Below are 22,485 nucleotides of genomic sequence, written 5' to 3' on the forward strand. Positions count from 1 at the left end.
TTCTCTTCTCCCCCCAGATTTCCACTCTCACTCTTCCTTTTATACGTTCAGCCATTTTAAACACTCAGCCAATCATCTAGCATTCTACTGCCCATTCACTCCCCCTCCTCTTTCACTCCACTTACCATGTATCTTCTAAACAACCAACACTTACCATATATACATTAATATAGGAACATCACAAGCACCTCCAGGAGTACTACCCCTCGTTGGATCAGGAGTTTTTCGGAGGCAGAGTGGAGCACAGACTTGGAGGAGGAGAGACCGGGCCCTCTTCTACAGCGTCTTTTTCAGTCTTCGGATTATCTTCCCCTCCTGAAGAGAGTTTGGTTCGTCTTAGGAGCAGAGAAACCAGGGACCGACAGGGGCGACCCAGTGGAGGCAGAGCAGGAATGACCACCACCCTGTCTGTCTGCCCCAATGCCTGGCCCAATTCGCAAGAACGCCACGGCAGAATGGAATGCCCCCTTACGCTCCTGTACTAGGAGGGCACCGGCTAACAGGCTCTACCCCATAGAGCCTGACTTTATGGAGCTTCTCTGAGTCCCGTCTGTGGACAGTCCAGTCCTTGGTCTCGTGTCAAGATCCATCCTTCCCAAAGAAGGGGAGACACATCTCAAGGACCCCACGGAGCGTTGGTTGGATTACGCCTTGAGAAGGTCTCATGAGGCTAATTCCATTTCCTTCAGGGCCTCCAACACTGCCTCAGCTTTTGCCAGGGCCGCCTTGGTCTGGCTGGACGAGCTATTGGACAATCCTGACCAGGACCCAGAGAATGCCAGAAAGTCGCTACTAAAGCTTCATACATCCTTTATTGCAGACCCCACTCTGGACGCTTCTCAATTTACAGCCAGATCCATGCCTGCCGACATCGTGGCATGCCGCTCAATCTGGCTAAAACAATGGGATGCAGATAATACAGCGAAGGCCATCCTCGCTACCAGATCATACGCTGGAGATAAACGTTTTGGTGACGAGACCCTGAACAAGGTGCTCATAGACCCCAAGGAAAAAAGAAAGCCCTGTCTGACGACGACAAGACAGGAGAACAGACGTGGCCAGAAAAGATATGCCCCCTACAACTCCTACCATTCCTTTCGGTTGGGAAGGCAAGCAGCAAGAGGAAGGGACTACAGACCAAGCCAAAACCAGGGGGCAGGCCTAACTAGCCTCATAACACTCCCAAGTGTAGTGGCCATCACCAACATCAATGACACCACAGACATGGGGGCCGACTCTTGCTGTTTGCCCCCGCCTGGAGGGCCATCAGGGCAGATACCTGGGTCCTTGATTCAGTCACTAGGGGCTATTCAATAGAATTTTCCCATCCACCATGCCACAGATTCCTCCCATCCAAGGTACCCAAAGATCAGTCAAGAAGGCTCATCATTTCAGCCACAGTGCAGCACCTGATGGATATCCATGCCATAGAGGAAATCGAGCAGTCACAGCATGGCTCAGGCGTCTATTCAGTCTTGTTTACAGTTCCCCAAACGAGATCTCTCCCGGAGAGCAGTCCTAGATCTCAAACACCTGAACAGGTCCGTGAAGTACCGCAGGTTCAAGATGGAATCCCTGTCAGATTGGTCAGTTGCCTGCTTTGGATAGAGTCGTACTCCCTCTGAAATAGTAGGTTTGTAGTCTGGGGGTGCTCCTGGATCCATCTTTGTCACTAGAGGCCCAGGTGACCTCAGTGGCTAGGAGTGCCTTTTACCATTTTCAGCTGATAAGACAGCTGCGGCCGTTTCTGGACCAGGATCGCCTGACCACTGTTGTCCATGCACTGGTAACCTCCAGGCGGGATTACTGTAATGCGTTCTATGTGGGGCTGCCCTTGAAGTTGCAGCTGGTGCAAAATGTGGCAGTGAGACTACTCACTGGGGCAGGGTATTGCCAACATGTCACCCCGCTGCTGAAAGAATTGCACTGGCTGCCCATTTGCTACTGGGCCAAGTTCAAGGTTCTAGTTTTGGTGTACAAAGCCCTATACAGCGTGGGACCAGGATACCTGAAAGACCGTCTTACCCCTTATATACCCAGTCGATCACTGCGCTCTGCAGGTGAGGGCCTCCTGCAGATACCATCTTATCAGGAGGTCCATTCTGCACAACATGGGAAACGGACCTTTAGTGTGGCGGCACCCACCCTGTGGAATTCTCTCCCCTTAAATATTAGGCAGGCGCCATCTCTGTTATCTTTTCAGTGCCTGTTGAAGACTTTCCTCTTTCAACAAGCCTTTTAAGTTGAGACCTATCCCAGTCTGTGTCTGTGTTGGAATTGCTTTTTAATATGTTTTTTTAAAACTTTCCCCCCTAAACAATATATTTTAACCCTTTTTATTTAAGATGTTTTTAAAGCTTTTTTTAAAAAAATGTTTTTAAAGTTGTTTTGTTTTAATGTTTTTTAAGGTCTGTTTTTATGATGTTTTAAAGTGTTTTTAGTGCTTTTGTTTGCCGCCCTGGGCTCCTGCTGGGAGGAAGGGCGGGATATAAATCAAATAATAAATAAACAAACAACAAACATTCAAAATACCTCAAGAACTGAAAATACAGAACAGTCTAGTCAAACAATTAGCACTCAGAAAATGCCTGGACAAAAATGTTTTAAGCAAGTGTCTGAAACATGTTCGATACGATGCCTCCCTGATAACAGAGGAGAGAGCATTCCACCATGGAATAGGCCCATTCCCATTTTTCCACCAGATGGCAGTCTGCAGGTTGTGGCATGACCAACAGGACATCTTTCGATGGTCTCATTGATCAGCTGGGTCTGGCCAGGGCAAGGCAGTCCCTGCTAGCCAGTGCATTCTGCACTAGCTACTGCTTCCAAATCAGACCCAAGCGTCGCTCCACATGACAGAATGCCATCAGTGAGGTCACCACTGCATGGATCACAGTGTCTGAGCTGTCCCTGCCCAGGAAAAGGCACAGTTGACATACCAAGTGCCTAAGTTGTGGAATTGCCTCCCCACAGAGGGGCGTCTGACACCTTCACTCTGCAGCTTTTGGCAAATGTTGAAGATGCACCTTTGACACCTGAGATGTATATTTTTAGGACCCACCCAACTTTTGTGACTGTAATTTAATTTTTAATACTGCATTTTAAATTGTTGTAACCCATCCTGGTACCTTAGGGTGAAGGGTGGGTAATACATTAAAATAATAATAACTGAAGTTGGCCACAGCCCTCCTTGCCTCAGAGAGGTCACCAATGACTGATGGATCCTGGAGCACCCCAAAACTACATACCTGTTCTTTCTTTAATGTCCAGTGGGTGATTATCAGGTGTGCCCAGGGACAGGTATGCATGCCTGGGGACAGAAGGTAAGCACAATCCCAGTCCTCCACTGTAGGCTTGTAAAATTACTAATACTGTAGTATTTTTCTTAATGTTAATATAAAGTGGAAAGTATGACATTTAAACTGCCACATTCATGTTATTGTTATGTGCCTTCAAGTCGATTATGACTTACGGCGACCCTATGAATCAGTGACCTCCAAGAGCATCTGTCATGAACCACCCTGTTCAGATCTTGTAAGTTCAGATCTGTGGCTTCCTTTATGGAATCAATCCATTTCATTTGACCTTCCTCTTTTTCTACTTCTGTTTTTCCCAGCATTATCATCTTTTCTAATGAATCATGTCTTCTCATGATGTGTCCAAAGTATGATAACCTCAGTTTCGTCATTTTAGCTTCTACTGACAGTTCTGGTTTAATTTGTTCTAACACCCAATTATTTGTCTTTTTTGCAGTCCATGGTATGTGCAAAGTTCTCATCCAACGCCACATTTCAAATGAATAAATTTTTCTCTTATCCACTTTTTTCACTGTCCACCTTTCACATCCATACATAGAGATCGGAATACCATGGTGTGAATGATCCTGACTTTGGTGTTCAGTGATACATCGTTGCATTTGTGGACCGTTTCTAGTTCTCTCATAGCTGCCCTCCCCAGTCCTAGCCTTCTTCTGATTTCTTGACTATTGTCTCCAGTTTGGTTAATGACTGTGCCGAGGTATTATAATCCTTGACAAGTTCAGTGTCCTCATGGTCACCTTTAAAGTTCCATAAATCTTCTGTTGTCATTACTTTAGTCTTTTTGACGTTCAGCTGTAGTCCTGCTTTTGTGCTTTCCTCTTTAACTTTCATCAGCATTCGTTTCAAATCATTACTGGCTTCTGGTGGTCGTATGGTATCGTCTGCATATCTTAAATTATTGATATTTCTCCCTTCAATTTTCCCACCTCCTTCATCTTGGTCCAATCCCGCTTTCTGTATGATATGTTCTGCATATAGATTAAACAAATAGGGTGATAAAATTCACCCCTGTCTCACACCCTTTCCGATGGGGAACCAATTGGTTTCTCCATATTCTGTCTGTACAGTAGCATCTTGTCCAGAGTATAGGTTGCGCATCAGGACAATCAGATGCTGTGGCACCCCCATTTCTTTTAAAGCATTCCATAGTTTTTCATTTCATAGTTTTTCTACACAGTCAAAGGCTTTGCTGTAATCTATAAAGCACAGGGTGGTTTTCTTGTGAAATTCCTTGCTCCGTTCCATTATCCAACGTATGTTTGCGATATGATCTCTGGTGCCTCTTCCCTTTCTAAATCCAGCTTGGATGTCTGGCATTTCTTGTTCCATATATGGTAAGAGCCTTTGTTGTAGAATCTTCACATTCATATAATGCTATTTTTAAAAAGTCTTACTGTTTACTTCCATGTGTGTTTATACCCATTCCATATTATTTTCCCAAGCTGATTGCATCCTGTGCTTTTTTTTATTAGATTACTGGTGGAACAGAGAATTCCCACAATCTCAAGTGTGTTTATATTGCAAACCATGATGAAGTGCATTGGGAATGATGCATCACTCATACTTAAGACAAAACTAGAGGTAAAAAATATTGAAATTATTTATTCAATTGTGTATCAGGTTATAGGAATTAGTGACTGGAGATTTGAGCAGTTCCCAGTGAAATTCATGCACACACACCCTGCAAATTATGGTACATCTAACAATGGAGGATAAAGTTCCATTATTGTGAGGGTTTTGAGAGTGTAATACAAACACTGTATTTCTTTTTATTTCATATTAACTCTTGTAATTGTGGCTGCATAATAGAGGTAAATGTATTATTGCCCTAAGATATGTGGGTCGTATCCAATGTTAGTCATGCTGAAAGTAGACCCATTAAAAGTAATCAACATGCCTAACTTAGGACCATTCATTTCAGTTGGTCTACTCTGAGTTGAACTTAGTTTTAGTGTTCGTTTTTTAGCCATTTTGATAGAAGGCTATTCATATTGTCTTCCTCAGTATAGAAAGAAAGGGAAAAGTTGGTAAGTAATCAGATATAGATATCTGTTCCAGTCCAGAAAAGCTTTGGACTGACTAAGAATTTCCTCAAAATTTCAACTCAGTAATTATTTGATAGTAGATACCCATAGAAAATGTAACATAAGAGGGCACCTTGTCACAATTGACAATTATCTACCAACCCTTATCATGTTAGGATAGTGACATTTCAGTCTCGTTCAATATATTTTGGTCTAGAACAAGATTCTGAGTCAGATAGACCAATTTACCATCCCAAATGCTCTACACATGTTTACTGTGCTGGCTGAAATGAATCACCGCTCCATTCAAATCCTGAGTCTTTGTAGCAACAAAATAATAGGTAAGTCATAAAAAATTGTAAGAAATTGTTTTTCTTTTAGCTTAGTCTGTTTCTTGTTAAAATTCTTCAACTGAAGGAGAACAGTTTAATAAAGGTATACAGAGCATAGCCTTTTGCCGAAGGACACACACAGAAGATAGAAACAGGGACGACAGATGGTTAAAGGAAAGTGAAATTTTAATGTAATTATACTATGTTTGAATCAGTCCTAGATACTGATTAGCATCGTTCAAGAGAATTGGTCCAACTAGTTCTTTGAGGCAAAGTGAGTGGGTGGATTTAGTTTAATTGCAGCCCCACTACCACATGACAAACAGATTTTGTAACTGAGGGAAGTTTCATGAACAGTTTGCTACGTGACATGGGTTCAGCTGTTCAAAAGGAAAAAATCTAAAACTCCACTGGGCTAGCGCTAGCCTCTTGTATTATCTTAAGTAGCTGTTTGGCTCCATCAGTCATATTTTGCCTTTATGTTTTGTTGTGATTTAAGAGGCATTTGTTTTGACAAAATAAATGCACACTTCCATCGCAACGTTTTTATCAATGCATTTAGTACAATTTCCATTTTTATGTTTTTGTCAATTTTGTGTCCACTAGATAATATCCATGGAATTCCATTTTGGCAGCTCCTGACTGTTTTGAGGTCTTGCAAAGACCTCATGTACCGCAACTACACACTTTATTCTGTGATAGCAGATTATGCAGAATCAGCCTTCTATATGTGGGACACAAAGCAGGTAACCTTTGGGATGACAATATTCATTATCATATTACTGGCATTTCTCATAGAAAATTTATTCCAGTATGGCTGGCTACTTCTGTTGTGGCAGTTATAATTCTCAGATTGCCTTCAGGCAAGTTATAACTTCTCAGTGGCCCAGTTCACATGTAATGCTAAGCTATGGTTCATTTCATTGTCCAAACCCAGCCCAGTGACTTAACCATGGTTTGTTAACCACAAATAAACCACTTTGTATGCCACAGTTTGTTGTTGGTTTATAAACCTTGATATAACCTAACTGTGGCTTGGTGTTACATGCAGTCCTGGGCCAATATCTGTTGCTGCTGGGATTCTTTCATGATATTGCATATAACTGAAACTTTAGAGATCAAACCACAGGCCGCAATCCAGTCTGTCTGCTGAAATCCATTTGCATCTCTGTTATCTTTGACAGGCACATATTCTATGGATTTCTATTAACCTGCACTAGACTGGCTGATTTGCATATCTTTGGTATGATGTAAGAGTGCAAGTGATGCTGTTTCTTTTTCTCAGTTTATCCGTGGCTCTCCAGATGTTGCAGAACTACAGTTCCCATCATTCCTGACTGTTGCCTATGCTGCCTGGGGCTTCTGGGAGTTGTAGTTCCGCAACATCTGGATGGCCACAGATTAGACACACCTGGTTTAAAAAGTCAAACTATTTGTATTAGAACTATAAGAAACTCAGAATTGTAGGGATCTGTATTGTTGATGGAATATTCAGTCATGCCATGGGAAAAGAGTAAATAAAAGGCCATTTGTATTGAGTAATTGAAAGAGATTGCTTGGATTTTCTACATCAGAAATTAGGAAGGTTAATTCCCCACTTTCCCTGCAGCATTGGATGCTACCCATAGGATGTAAGATTGGAATACCTGCTGTAGAAATGTCCACTAAAGTTTTTATTTTTGAATTCATAAACAATAAAGCGTTTGCTTGCCACCGCCATTGTTCAAGCTATCCTTGTGATAGGAAGACCAGCAAGGCTAGTAGTGTTTTGTGGGCAAGTAATCTGTCATTTTTCTTTTATTTGTAGAAATATTTGTACCTTTCTACTCATGCCAAATAGGGTTCCCAGGGTAACTCACATAAAATAAATAAAAAAGAATTGCAACGTAATAATAAAAAAGCATAAGACAATACAAAGAAAGCCAGAGAGCAGATGGACCAGGAGATCAATCCTGCTGAGGTCAGATGCACAAGCCATTCCCCCTCTGGGAACTAGCTCACAATCCCAAGCCTCGCATTGAACCCCCTGCTAAAATGAAGGAAAAAGCCTTGGAATTCCTAATCAGGAAGGGGTTTACACTGAAACCCCAACTGATCACCGTCTCTTTCTTCAGGAGGGGAAAGCGTTCCCCTTGAAACCACTATTAAATGAAGGCTAAACACCTCCATTTTAGCCATGGATTCAGTGGAAACTGCTTCCTCCTACTGCAGCAAAGTGAGCCCACCACCACCAGAAAGCAGGCTTCGGCTGTCCAGCCCATCAGCAAATGGGAGGAAGATTGAAGCCTGCTTTCTGAGGGGTGGGAGGGGGAATGACAGCTTGCTTCCTGTGAGGTGCTTTGATGTCTCAACTTTGGAACTTGAAAATGCCGAATCACCAGATATCATTGTAATGTTATATGATTGTCAGGTGGGTAGCCCTACTGGCCTATCAAATTTAGCTCGTGAGACCAATCCCAGTAAGGATCTGGCCCACAGAACTAAAAAAGTTTGCCATTCCTGTAGTGAAACATAATCAAATAGCAAGGTAGGAATCATAGCAAATCATATGCTTGGTGAAATAAAACCATATTCACTATGCACCTGAATACTATAAAAGAAGGGGCACCTGGGCTTCTTGGGGGCCAGAATTTCACAGTCTGGGTCTTGCTATTGAAAAACCCCTTCCCTGGGTTCCAGTCAGCTGAACGTCAGATGATGGTGGGCAGACTATTGTGAAGGTAGTCCTTTAGTATCCTGGTCCCAAACCAATTTAAGGCTTTATAGTAATTATCAGCACCTTGAATTCGACCAGGAAACAAACGGGAAGCCAGTGCAAGTGGAACAAAACTGGGGTGATGTAATTTTGAATGATGAGCCCCAGACACCTCCCCTGCTGCCACATTTTGCACCAGTTTATTTCCAGATAACCTGGGGAAGCCCGACAGTAATCTAATTCATTGCAATAGTCTAATCTAGGTTGTGCTTACCGGCAATGCTGTTTTGCAGAGAAATCCAAACCCCCGATCTGCCAGCCTCTGCTGGTGGGGGAGTCGTGCCATGGGCAGGGAAGCCCTGCTTGCAAGGAGCACCCCAGTGTACCCACCCAAGCGGCAGGTGGGCCTCAGCTACCTCCAGTGGTACTGCTACCGGCAGTAGCCAGCAACTGCTGTCACAGCAACTGCTGATTCCCGGGTGAACCTTGCTGCTGTCACGTGATGGCAATGGATCCAATTCAGGCCTCTTTGCTGCGCCAACCTGGGCACTGGCATGACAAAAGGGCCTTTTTTCCTCACTCCTCCTCCACAACTTGCTTTGGCCAATATGAGCACCAGTGCTATGGATGTGGCTCCTTCAGTCTCTACCACTGCCAACTGGGGTTAGGATTGCACTCTTAGTCTAGCATTTAGAATTATTTATATAGCACAGTCACTGTGCACGGTGTTTTACAAAACACAAGAGGAAAGTACCTGTCCAAGGAGCTTACAGTCTGCAATTAGATACAGCGGGGAAAGGAGCAGATGGGATGGGAAATGGAGAAAGTGGTGAACGGGGGAAATGTGTATTTATTTCAGTTACACATTTTTAAGATGAATAGACTTTTAAAAAAAAATCTTAACTGAGCACAATATATGCATATTATGTAGATGTCTCTTTTGATTTCAGGTAGTCCTATTTCTTTCTGCCTTTGAGAACCTTGGCTTTCGACCAGCTGGTCTGATGGATGTGTTTGCCAAGAAAGTGGTGTCTCATCCTGAATCCTTGAACATGAGGGATATTTTGTCTGTTCTACGATCCTATTCTTTTCTCAATCACGTCCCGAAAGGCCAAAAACAGGAGTAGGTTCCAGCTTAGCAAGCTTGTTATTGTGTTATATGGTAGTTAACAGAGAAATTTAGCCACAGACAGCAATACCACAATTTGCCACGGAGTGAACCTGTGGAATTCTTTAACTGTGATGGGCATTGGCAAGATGGCTTTGGCCAACCTTCCTTCTGATATTTTGGGGCAAAGACTATTTCCCTCTTGGAAGTATTCAAATCTTTAGGGTACTATTGCATCACCTAAAAAGCTGGAATCTGGTGTCTGTAATCAGGTCACCCTTACCTGGAACACAGTTAATCTTAGAACTGAAGCCACCATGCCAGTATAGAGCAAACCAAGTCACACATAGGATGGAACTGGCTGGAAACTAAGTTGCCCCTTTGTACACTGGAATCGGTATTGGAGTGTGGGAGGGGGTGATTCCATTAGGAAACAGGAACTTTTATCTATGGTTATCGGATATAAGCTGTATTTATGTGTGAGTGTGTACATACAATATTTGTCTTATCAGTCAATCGTATTTATTAATGATATAGCTATACATCTATCTACAGCTATAATGCAAGTACCTTGTTAATTAAATTATGAATTTGTGTCTGACAATATTCTTGTCCCACTTTTTTTGAAGGTTCCTTGAGGCGCTAAATAGTGTTTTGAATAAGTTTCTCCTCAGGATCTCTAACATGGAGTTACTGAAGGCTGTATATTCGTTCTGCCTTTTAGGATATTTTCCCCAACCTGCACTTAAACAGCTACTACAAAATGAAATCCTCCATGATCTGGTAGCATCAGGTCAGAAACTTGTTTTTGACTCGTATTCTTGCTCAAATAAAAGCTGAAGCCACAGCTTCAGGATGCGTATAAATTGTGTTCTCTGCTTGCAAAATCAATACTGTGTTTAGACTTCCTGTAATTACTCCTGTAATAAAAAGTGCATGAAATGCTCTTCACTTTCAACATAAAACAGCTTTTCCTTTATAGTGTTTCACTGTATTACAGTTTTGCAGTTGTTGTTTTTATTTTCTTTGCATAGGAAACATGGGTGATAGTCAACTAAGTTCTACTCAGGGTAGACCCATTCGAATTAGTGAACCTAAGTCTTGACTATAATGGGGTTGCTCTGAGTAGGGCTACCATTGAATACCTCTTAAGAAAAGTTCAGGTGTCTTTCTATTAAATTGATATTCTGGTGTCTGATTTGCTACTGTGGGTGGTATCCAGCCTTTAGCACAAGGATTTCTGTTTGCACAACACAACTTCTGCTCCCTCTCTCCTCATTGTTAAATATTTTCATCTGGATGATATACAGTGAATGCAATGAGCCGGAAGTCAGTTGAAGAAGCTAGGTGATCTAGAAAAGTTACTTTTCCATGGATAGTCCAAGGACTAAAAAGTATTTTGACCAAGACCGGATTATCCATGATGCAGTTGGAGGAACTGCACCAGTGCCCTGCCTGCAAGAGGGCCCAGACTCTGAGCTTTCATTAAAAAGAAGAAGAAGAAGAAGTGAATTGGCCTTATATTAAGGAAAAATGTAAATGCACTGCCTTCAAGTCGATTCCGACTTATGGCAACGCTATGAATAGGGTTTTCATGAGGCTGAGAGGCAGTGACTGGCCCAAGGTCACCCAGTGAGCTTCATGGCTATGTGGGGATTGGAACCCTGGTCTCCCAGGTCGTAGTCCAACACCTTAACCACTACACCACACTGGCTCTCCATATTAAGGAAATTAAGAAGTAAAACATGCAGACCGATGAGCCAGCCTTGCTTTTCCCACCTTTTCAGTGCTGGTCAGTGAGTGAAGTCAGAGCTGTGACTGACAAGTCAACACCAGGATACAAAAATCCCTGGGATTTTTCTCCCTTCCCTTTAATTTCTGTTTCCTAGTATCTGTAATTTGTCCAGGCCCAGCAGCAGTCAGTCAGTCAGTCAGATCAGAGAACGCTATATACATTTGATATTAATATAGTACATCCTTCTTTATCCTCAATGTTTTGGTTATCTGCCCCCCCCATCCTCCCTGAGCAAAGTTGTCAAGTGAAAACATCCTCAGTGCTGCTGCAAATTTACAAGAATGTTACCCAAAAGATCTTGATAAATCTTTTCCTGAAGAATTTCTTCAGTTTAAAAACTTTGTGAAACAGGCATGCTTGCCAGTACAATCCTTAAAAATTATAAGAGATAAAATGGAGAATGTTTTTCCAAATATACTGTAGATGTTACCCTCAGTATTTGCTTAAGCCCACCCATCACTAACTGCAATGCTGAAAGATTGTGTTAAAAAATAGCACATATAAAGAATGAACTGAGGGCAAGCATGCTGAATACAAGGCTGACTGCTTTGGTGCTGGTGAGCGCAGAAACTAATCTTCTCCACAATGTATGTTTTGAGGACCAAAATCACTGACTTTGTAGCAGCAAAGGCAAGAAAATGTCAGTTGTAAGGAAAAGCTCCTGCTTTGTAGAACTCATCATTTCATCTGTTATTCAACGCTTACCTACAGTTTTAATTTTTAGGCATCTACTTGCAACATTTTGTTTTATTCTGGCCTTTTTTAGTGTATCATCTGCCATTGTTTTATTATTGTTGTTTTATTAGTAGTTTTTCAGAATTTAAAATTCTGCTGCAGGTCACTAGTCATCTCCCCTTTTATGGTGCAGAGACCCACAAAAAGACCCCTGAGGCAGATCTTAGTTATTGGGCAAGTTTGTGTGAGAGCATGCAGGCATTAAGATACCCTAGCTCTGAGCCATTTATAATTTTAAAAGGTTAAAACCAACTTCAGCCTTGGAAATAGCCCAATGCAGCCTAAAAGACATTAAAAACAGCAGTATCAAATACACATCATTTTAAAACCTTGGTATTTACAAAAGTTTTCTAATCTGATGGCAGGAAGCAGCTGATGAATAAGTTAGTTGGCTTCCTTTGGGAGATGATTCCATAAAATTGGCATTGCCACTGATGCTGCTCTATGTCTTGTCCTCTAAACATGCTGTTTCATGCTCTTAATTGATCCTTGTCTCTGTAGCTCCTCCATCACTCTATTAGCTTACTTTTTATGATGTCACAATTTTTCTGTGTAAGCAGCGGTTTCATGGCTCCTTTGGCTGTCCTTGGTTAATGACTCCCATATCATAGAGGGTCTGGATAGCTTTGGGCCAGGCAATTGAGTACCATCAAGGATTTGGGGAGCAATCCAACTTGAGTTTACACCTGGCTGGGGAGAGTTGGATTTAGTGGACCCTTGGCTGAGCTGGCAGGCTCCCAGCACCACTGGGCTCTGCCAACAGAAGCCCTGGCTCAGCTGCAGCACCTCCAGGGGGTCTGCCGGGGGATGGCCAGCCAGCCCTGCAGACAGAGAGCTGGTGGAAGCCAGTGGTAGCCCCCAAAATGGAGTGTTCTAGGGACATGGTGGGGAAGGAGCCATGGGGGGGGACTTATGCGGGGATCCAAGTCCCCCTTGGACCACTACCCCAGATCCCAATCCACATGAGAATTCCACCGGCAAAAAGGTCAGAGGAGGAAAACTGTTCCATTGGCGCTCTATGAGGACCGCTTACTTCCCAGTAGGGTTGTTTGTGGGAGCCAGCTCTTCCCTTTAGGTTCCTGTGCGCAGCTCCGGACAGTCTACATTTAGGCGGTCCAGTGGCTCCTGAGTGGCAAGTGGATGCTGCGGGGCTTTCTGCCGGCTCTCCCGTCACCGGCCACCTTCCCACTGGCTACCCCCGTGTTGGATTGCTCTGCCCATAGTTTTTTAGAAATGTAATTGGGAGGTCCAGGTGCAACTATGTACTTTTAGTAGAAGAGCAGGATATAAATATACCGGGTTGTATCTAATAAAGTTGTTCCATTTGCGCAAGGTCTTTCTCATGTAAAGTGGAACTTCCCCTCCTCCTCTGCCCCCCATCTGCTCTGGATAGTTGGGGGAAAACCCAAAAAAGATTGGGGTGCATGGGGGAGAGGGAGGGGAAGTTCTGTTGCGTGAGTGGAAGTCCTTATGCAAATGAAACAAGTTTGCTGGATATAATCCGATATATTTATATCCTGCAGTCTTGCCTGTAGCTGCAGCAGAAGGAAGGGTGTGTTCAAGCATTCTGCTCACGAGTAAATCCTGGACACGAGTGGGAATGAGCAGGCTCATCCCCTGTTCCCACATCATTATACCTGTTACCCTCCACAAGTTGAAGGATGAATTCTTCCTCTACTCATAGAGGCTCCCCATGTGATTTAGAACTCCAGTTTTGCTGGGTTCTAAATGGGGGGGGGGAGCCTCCACAAGTAGACGAGGCTCCCTGCTTCAGAAATTCATTCTCCAACTTGTGGAGGTGAACAGGGATAGCGATGGGTGAGCACACTTGTTCCTGTTTGTGGGTAAGATTAACATGGGACCAGAACTCTTGAACACTCCTTAGGTGGAATGACTGCTAGCAGATTACATTTGAGGCAGGGGAGGGACCAAATGCAGGAGTCTACAAGTATTCTGCTCTTGCACTGGATGGTTTAGAGACCAAAAATAGTTTCAGTTTCAGGCTTTCAAAATGTTACTAACACAGTATTAGCAGATTTTCAAAGAGGTCATGTAAAAATATCTACTGTTCATCAAGACCTTTTCCTATTGCAGAAGTAATGCAGAAGAACTGTATATTTAGGCTGACAAAGCATTTACTTGATAATAATGTGGCTGTTTGTTTTATTTCCCCCAGATGGGCAGAATATAAAGCAAAATGAAATGATGTTGCGTGTCATAAACATTTGTTTAGAACTTGATGGGAATTCTTTTACTAAGCCAGCAGTCTTATCCATAGAGAAACTACCGTCACCCTCTGCTTTTAATTTTCCTGACGTTCAGGAGGTGCTGCTTACGCTTTTGGGAGATGAAAGTCTGTTTCAAGCCAATGTGCAATTGACTCACGGCTACAGCCTAGGTACGACATAGCATATTATTGCTACAAAATAATGTCTGTTGGTTAAACATTTGGAAAGTGAAGTGGGAAGAGAGAAGCAATAAGCACAGAGAGGCACTCGGCTTGAGCAGAAGCTTACCAGTTGCAACTCTGTTATGCTCCAAGGGTGCCTCCAGACTGTTACTGTTGTGGAAGAGATTCAAGCATATACCGTAACTGGGTTTGCACAATTAAAGTAGAAGAATGGGCTTTGTCACCCTAGCACAACCAATCCACTTTAACAAAGCATCTGACTTTTTGCAGTTTGGAAAGTGATGGGGAAATGCATTGAAAAGTGTGAGATGAATGAACGACTAACAGGAATACATGTAAATATGCCACAAGCAAATAGGGATGAATGCTCATGGTGTATAACCTCCCCTCAGACTAATCAGAACGAATGCTCGATAAAGAATGGATATAGTCTAACCCCCACATAAGCTTTATGCATTCAAATCAGGATGAATGCTGAACAAACAGATTGGCTGGAGGAGCCCTTAGGGGATCACCTTAAAGGCTAAGAAATTTACTGTGACATAAGTTTCGTGGACACCAGTTCACTTTATCTGATGCATAAAGTGTTATCCTGAGTTATAGGTATGTGTATATATACACATGCTTGAGGTGTGCATTGCCTGCCCTAGGGTGAAAGCCAAAACTGTTACTAGTTGAAGCATATTTCTAGGCGAGCCTGTAATCCAGGGTTGTTAGGCTCTTGATTATTATTTTTTTAAAAAAATAAATCAGATGAGAGTTCCTTGCCAAGTTACTATCACTTTTCAAACCTGACTTTTTGATGGAAATACTTTTCTCATAGATAGCATTCAGCCTCCCATGCTCACATAAGCTCACTGCTTCAGCATGCATCTGAATGCCACATGTGAAATCTCATATTCCAGTAGTAATCAAGAGTTACTTTCTCCATTTGGTCAGAGAGAGAGAGAGAGAGAGACTTTTAATCAGTTTTGATAAAGTGCTATTGCATATATAAGCTCCATCAATACATGTCTCAGTTTTTTTTCTCCACTACATTCACTAGCTCTTAATGCTATAATGGATGTGTATTGCCCCATGGTTTTTTCCCCATATGTTATGCTGAGTAATAAACCACTGCAACTTTTGTGGTTCAAGTTGGCCTTGTATAGCATTCAGCCATGACTATATCCCATACCAGCAAGAGAGATGCTTATGCTGACTGATTTTAGTGGACCAGTGTTTACTTTCTAGAAAGAGACAAGCCTGTTTGGAAAGAGTACCCTCTGATCTGGGAGCGCTTCCCCTTTCCCAAATCCCTACTGTGTGCAGTGAGAAAAATGTGCTTTGAACACGTTTAGACGCTCTTTTATCCATTAGTGTGTCACACATTTCTGGGTTTAGCCCTGGCATTGGGAGGAAATGCCTGGCTTGATCCTGGCTCAAATTAATGCCCGCTGTGGACTTAGGTGTACCCAAGCGTGGGCTGGATTGTGGCTTATATCTGCAATTTTCATTTCTTTTCATTGAAACCTGCCTTGCCTCAGGCTGCAGCAAGAGTTATAGCTGTCTTTATAAGTGCTGTAAAAATTTATAGGTCTGATAACTTATATTTGGTGTAACTATACTAATGTACTACTGCTCTTACATATTCTTTTCACTGCACATTCCAGAATGGAGTGTAATCTTGTAACAATTTGTTTTATAAGAATGTAATAGTTTTCCTCTCCTTTTTCAGATTTTGAAATCTTAATTGATGCACACGGAAAAACAGCAATGCCGAACACTGAAGTAACCGATGATCCTAACATTAAAAGGTACTTTATCTTGATACAGGGATTTTTTCATGTGTTATTTGATTGGCTTTCTGCAGCCTCAGCTGTTTAGCTTTCTTACAGAGCAATCCAAATGGTGGGAAGCTGGCGAAGGGGGGCCGCGGCGGAGGAGCCGGCAGAAAGTTCCGCCGCATTCACTTCCCGCTTGGGAGCCACTGGCCCAGTTGAATGCCAGCTCTGTCAGGAGATGAGTTCACAAGTGGGAAGGAAGAAGCTGACTCCCACAAATTGGCCACCTGGGGAGTAAGCCCTCTCTGTAGACGCCCATTACAGTTTTTTTTACTTCGCTGGGCTTTTGCCTGGCGGAGATTTCGGTCAGATCGGGACCCTGGGGAGGGCTCCAAACGCGAGGAGGATCTCGTGTAAGCCCCCCCCCGCAGCTCCTCCCCTGCCACGCCCATGGAATGCCCCATTTTCAAGTCAGCAAGGCTGGCCATTCCCGGCAGACCCCCGGCAGCACTGGCCGGGTCCTGGCAGCACCACAGCTCAGCCATGGTGGGAGGTTTCTGCGGGCGGATCCCAGCGATGCCAGGAGCCTGCAAGCTCAGCTGGGGGTCCACTGCATCCAACTCTCCCCAGGCCAGCAGAAATATGAGTTGGATTGTGCCCTTAATCTTCAAAGATGTGGAAAGCTAATTTATTTAGGTGGATGGCCCATATGTTTCAGTGAACAGGTTAGTAAGATCGGCTGGAAAATTAATTTCAATAAATGGATAGCTATAGTAAATTCTTTGCCTTAGCTTTTTGGCTGATTTGTATTGCAAATGTTTTTATTTACTAGTTTGGCTAGGCACTCACTCATCAGATTGCTTATGGCAAGTAAGGACTTTCTATAGCCAACCAGACAGAGAGGCTCTTGGAAGCATCAATATGCTTGCCACAAGGGATATGTGTGTGGTAGATAGGCTGGTAAACATTTTTTGTGGGTAGTGATAACTGATTTAAATTGTAAGAAGGAAAAATCTGTTAAGTTCCTGAACACAGCTGAAGTCTGCTGAGAAATCAGTTTAGCAATACCTTTCTGCTATTTACTGTTATAATCTACGGTTAGATTATCAATTGCTGCCACTGATCCAATCAACAGAACACAGAGCAGGAGTGGGGAATCTTTGGCCCTCCAGATGTTGCTGAACTACAATTCCTATATGCCCTAGCAGTCATGGCAAGTGGTCAGGAATGATGGGAGTTGTATTTCAGTACCATCTGAAGGGCCATTCCCTTTTATGGCAGTGAAACTACATCAGCCTGACATGGATATGAATATTGTGACAAAAGAGTATTTAACTGTGTGGCTTCTTTTTATGATTTTATGTTTTCCTGATGTGTAAACACAAACTTTAATGCTTTGGTGCTTTGCATCTGTGTGAGATGGTTTATGTCCATTTCCAAGCACAATTCAAAATGCAGGTCTTACCTTTTAAAAGCCCTGTACAGCTTGGGACCTGGGTTCTGAGGGATCATCTTCTCCAACATCTATCTGCTGGTGCATTAAGATAACATGACTGGAGACCCTTTTCTGGGTGTCCTGGCCTCATGAAATCCAGTAGGTGGGGACTGTTGAAAGGATCTATTTGTTTATTGCAACTATACCGCCTATCCAGCCACATTTTCTGGGCGGTTTACACAAATGGTGCCCTGCTTACAGAATGCTCTCCCTAGGGAAGTACATCTGGTGCCCACTGTTCTATCATTTCAGTGCTAGGCGATGACTTAATCCCCCCCCGGGCTTTTTAAAACATTAGCTGAATTGTATTTTAAATCTGCTGCTAAGTGTTTTCTTTAAAAAATAAGTACATCTGTCTTTTCATTGTATTTTTTATTGTTTGCTGCCCTGAAAATATTTATAGGATCACAGACATTTTTCATGGATCAGAAGTTGGACTAGATTTGTGCTCCATTATGCTCTGTTTGGTCAGCATAGCAAATATGTTTGCTGAACATGAACAACCAAGGCTCAGGCAGGGACCCAAATTTCCCCATTGCCCTATTGCAAAGAAGCCTAAGCTGTTTTCTGAGAAGAAAGGGAGGACTGCTTCTTCCCGTTCTCCCTATCCCCAACCCACCCAGCTGACCAGATGGCATCAACTATTGTGGGAATGAAGGGAGCATGCAAGCCCTTGACCCCCAAAATCCCATTGGACAATCTTAGGAGTGCCATGTGGGTCAGAAGTAGTGAAAAAAACGAAAGCATCAGTGTAAATGTCATTTGCCACTGAACACTCACACATAAGGAGGCTGTGCACTACTAGTAAAAAAGTACAGCACTGATATTTTATAGGAACAAACTTGTGTATGGGAAGAATACACACCTTCCGCACTGTGACTCTTGTTTCAATGCACAGTTAACTGCAGCATTCTTCAGACTAATGCAGTCAAGTTCATGACTGTAGACATCATTACTCACTGCTGTTTGTTGCAGGATAGCTGTGCTGTGTGCTCCTGTGTCTGCCTTCTCTTATGGATCAAGACATCCCCGAGGCAGGTTGGCAATGAAGATGAGACACTTGCATCTTCTGGGCTATCATGTGATCCTGGTAAGAGAAACCAAAATGGTATTATATCGCAACATCCTGTGATTATAAATTATGAACATAAAACCTGAACTCTGTTAATTGTAACAACCTTGGGCAGTTTGGAAGGTTGGGATACACATTTTAAAAATAAAATAAATTTAAAAAAATAACCATGCAAGAGATACTAATCTGTCTGAATAAAAGAGCTTTTATTTTAAATGTCTGAATTTCTGTATTCACAGGCTTCACATAAACTTACTAATAAGACAAATACTTTATATTAGTTTGAAATATGACTTGAATGTATTAATCTTTGAACATTGGAAATATAGATGTACATAAAAAGACTATATTTTAATTACTTACGGAGCAATCCAGGCCCCACAGCACTCACCAGAAGCACAGGTGGACTGAAGCTGCCTCTGGCAATCTCTCTGCTCGCAGTGGCCAGCAGAAACCCCTGAAATGGGGTAGAGAAGGGATGGAGCTGCCAGCCATGGGCCTGATCCAAGCCTCTCTTCTGTGTCAGCCTGGAGCTGGCAAAGCAAATAATGGGACCCATCTTCTCTGCCCTAGGCAGCACAGATTACAGGGCTTTGGATGTGGCGGAGGCTCCACCACTCGGTTCAGCCCTGCCACTTCCAGATGGGAGTTAGGATTTTTCCTTTATTGCTTATAAAACACCTAAAATGTACAGGTCTTTTTTAACAGTCAAAACTGACATGCTGTCCTGCTTTTTTTTTTCCTATTGAGGTTCATTACCAGGAATTCCAAAAGCTGAAGAAAGATGAGGCAGTTGAGTTCTTCAGGGAAGAAATATTTTCAGCGGAAGCACATCAGAGTTCTGATCAGAATATCCAGGATGACTGTTTAAATTAATGTTGCAACATTTTTTGTATTTTTAGGAAAATAACTGAATATGACTCCTTCGTTGTCTTTCCTTCCATTATCGGCTTCGAATTCTGCTGACTCACATTTGTTCTAGACTGAGGAAGGATGCAAAATTATGACTCTGATAGTATTTACCACTCTGGGTTGGGTGCTGGTTCTTTAGCAGAGACTGCAGCATATATATTTGAAATAAATGAAAGTAATCTTCATCAATTGTTTCCAGCCTCAGAAAGAACTTGGGCATGAAAACAGCACTTTCTTATTTATTGCCTAACATGAGAATGTAAGGATCTATTCATCTAGCATCACATTTCTAATTTTATCTGATGACATTTTGAAATGATCCCATGAGGGTAAGGTGTCAACAGTTTTAAAAAGAGATATACCTGGTTCAAGCCTGACTAGAAGTTACAACCTCTTCTCTGGAAGCCCTCCTGCTATTTCCAGACCTGTTGGGAATGGTTATCTTTATTTAGTGGCGGTGGGGATGCATATTCTCAGAGGCACTCACCATATTATTGCTTCACATTGTCCAAAAACATAAGCTGTGCAGTGAGTTGTAGAACCTGCTTTTAAGCCCTGGTTTGCTTTGTTTCTGATTAGAGTGCATACAAATGGACTCCAAATAGGTCAGTCATGCAGGTTTTGCCCCCTGTAAACATACATACAGGGAGAATGATCTGGGCTGCAATCCCAAACCATTATGGGGCATGTGTGACTACCAGAATTGCTTGGATGAGACTGAAAGCATGGGTCTTTCCCACCTGATCACCACCATCCCACTGAGAGGAGGGACAGCAATAATCATCTGGGAAAGAGCCACACTATCAGCCCTGCTTACATATTTCCTCTGTATGCACGTGTGTGTGTGCGTGCATGCATGTGTGCCTGCATATACATACCCCCCACATATACCTGGTGAGGGATTGTATCATGGATAAGTAGGGGCTCCAAAATTATGGGTGAAGGGAGCCTTCCCCTGAAGTGATTCCATAAAAGGCTCCAAAGGGAATCTCTGGTGCTTCACAGGGGCATCTTTGCAAGAGCTACGTGGGCAGATCGTTCTGATGCAGCCTTTCCTGCATATGCACTTCAAAACCTAATCATGGAAGTAGGAAATGCAACCCTGGAATTGAGTACTTTTTATGAATTCTGCTGTAAACTACAAGTATTCAACTTCTGGAGTTATATAATCTACTCATCACTAACCTCCATCATGAAGTTAATTATGAGATATAAAAAGCTAATAAGAACAATGTCATTTTGTTAAAAAACAATAAAAGTCAAGGTTTGGCACTGCGGTATCCCATCACCCCCACCCAGCCACCCCCAAACACAGATTCATCTAATTCTCATCCCCTGGTAATTACTTTTGATGTATCCATGTGCTGCAATAGCTAATGCTTGGTTTCACCTCCTGCTCCTTGCCCCATGCTTGTGAAGCCTGCTCTCCACTGTTGCAGTGAGCAAGGATATGTGGAAGATGTCATATTGGATGATCACTCCCTAGCCACTTATTCCTGTCTTGGGCAAAAACACTGGATTCATTGCTATGTTTGGAATTACTGCTGACTGATCAAAGTAACCAGTCTGGTTTTTAACACAAAAAATGGTGGGTAAATACAAATTTTGTAATGGTGGTTTCAACAATAAAGCGTAGTGCATATTTATTAACAAAGGAAAATAATGTATTTCTATTGTGTATATTGATGCAGAAGGCCTGTTAACAGAAAATGTTTCAGCACAATGGTGGATTTCTATCTATAACATCTTAATCCCTTGCAAAATTAGGAATACCTGAGCCTGTTGAAATCAGTGGGCTTAAATATGCCGAACTCCACATAGGACTGCCATCTCACATGCCTGAATGATACTAGGCAGCATTCTTATAACTGATCACAAAAGCTTTTCACCCTTTTCATGTCTTCTTTGTGTGCACAATGAACATGTGTTTGCACTGGGGGTGGGTGATGTATTGCAGTGGCAGACTCTGCCCAACCTTTGTATGTTCATTGTAACTGTCCAACATATTAATTGAGATTCTGCTCAAACTAAGGTTTGTTGCATTGTGGCATCAGTATTTTGGAGTACTATTCCTATTGAGAGCCAGTGTGGTGTAGTGGTTAAGGTGTTGGACTACGCCCTGGGAGACCCATAGCCATGAAGCTCACTGGATGACCTTGGGCCAGTCACTGCCTCTCATCCTCAAAAACCCTGTTCATAGGGTCACCATAAGTCGGAATCGACTTGAAGGCAGTACATCTATATTTTACATTCCTATTGAAATCAGACAGGCACCTACAATTTTGATATTTTATTGCCTGCTGAACATGTTTTTGTTTCGCCAAGCATTTTAATTTGATTCATAGTTGATCATTAGTGCTGTAATTTATGATTTTATAACTTAATGATTGTATTGTACACCACTGTGATATTTTTCTTACGAGTTGGTGATTTATAAATACTCGTATAGACAAATAAAAATTGTAAGATCTGAAAAGACCACATGCATACAACTATGCATGAAGGCTGTCTCCACATTTGGGAATCCTAGAAAAACAGCTGCTTCCTTCATAGGATGGCACAGGAGCTGGCTGAGTTTGCATTATAGTACCATAATCATAGTCCAATATATTGTCTGATTTTGATTGGGCACCTGCAGGATATGCAATTTAGTTCATGTATAGGAATTGGTCCTATTTGTTCCTTTTCTCCATAGGATCCCTCCTACATACAGGGTCACACACAGTTGGTGCCTTAAATATTTCTCATAGAAAAGCAGGATATACTGAAATAAAACAAATAGCAAAGCCTCAGTGTAAAGACGATTGTATCGAGAGTTGGCCCA

At 42.5% G+C, this 22,485-nt stretch overlaps 1 protein-coding gene across 1 annotated transcript in view; it reads left to right on the top strand.

Moving 5' to 3' along the window:
• The window catches only part of FASTKD2 (FAST kinase domains 2), a 37,483-nt gene extending 17,637 nt beyond the window's left edge, over positions 1-19,846 (top strand). The window contains exons 4-12 of the mRNA XM_061607796.1: positions 4,793-4,901; positions 5,562-5,685; positions 6,283-6,422; positions 9,322-9,494; positions 10,109-10,272; positions 14,186-14,407; positions 16,137-16,215; positions 18,653-18,767; positions 19,500-19,846. Of these exons, the coding sequence (XP_061463780.1) occupies positions 4,793-4,901; positions 5,562-5,685; positions 6,283-6,422; positions 9,322-9,494; positions 10,109-10,272; positions 14,186-14,407; positions 16,137-16,215; positions 18,653-18,767; positions 19,500-19,625 (1,252 nt within the window). The 3' untranslated portion in view covers positions 19,626-19,846. The remainder of the gene's footprint in view (positions 1-4,792; positions 4,902-5,561; positions 5,686-6,282; positions 6,423-9,321; positions 9,495-10,108; positions 10,273-14,185; positions 14,408-16,136; positions 16,216-18,652; positions 18,768-19,499) is intronic.
• Positions 19,847-22,485: the final 2,639 nt, after the last annotated feature.

Source organism: Rhineura floridana, chromosome 2, assembly GCF_030035675.1.
Source record: "Rhineura floridana isolate rRhiFlo1 chromosome 2, rRhiFlo1.hap2, whole genome shotgun sequence".
Lineage (NCBI taxonomy): Eukaryota > Metazoa > Chordata > Lepidosauria > Squamata > Rhineuridae > Rhineura > Rhineura floridana.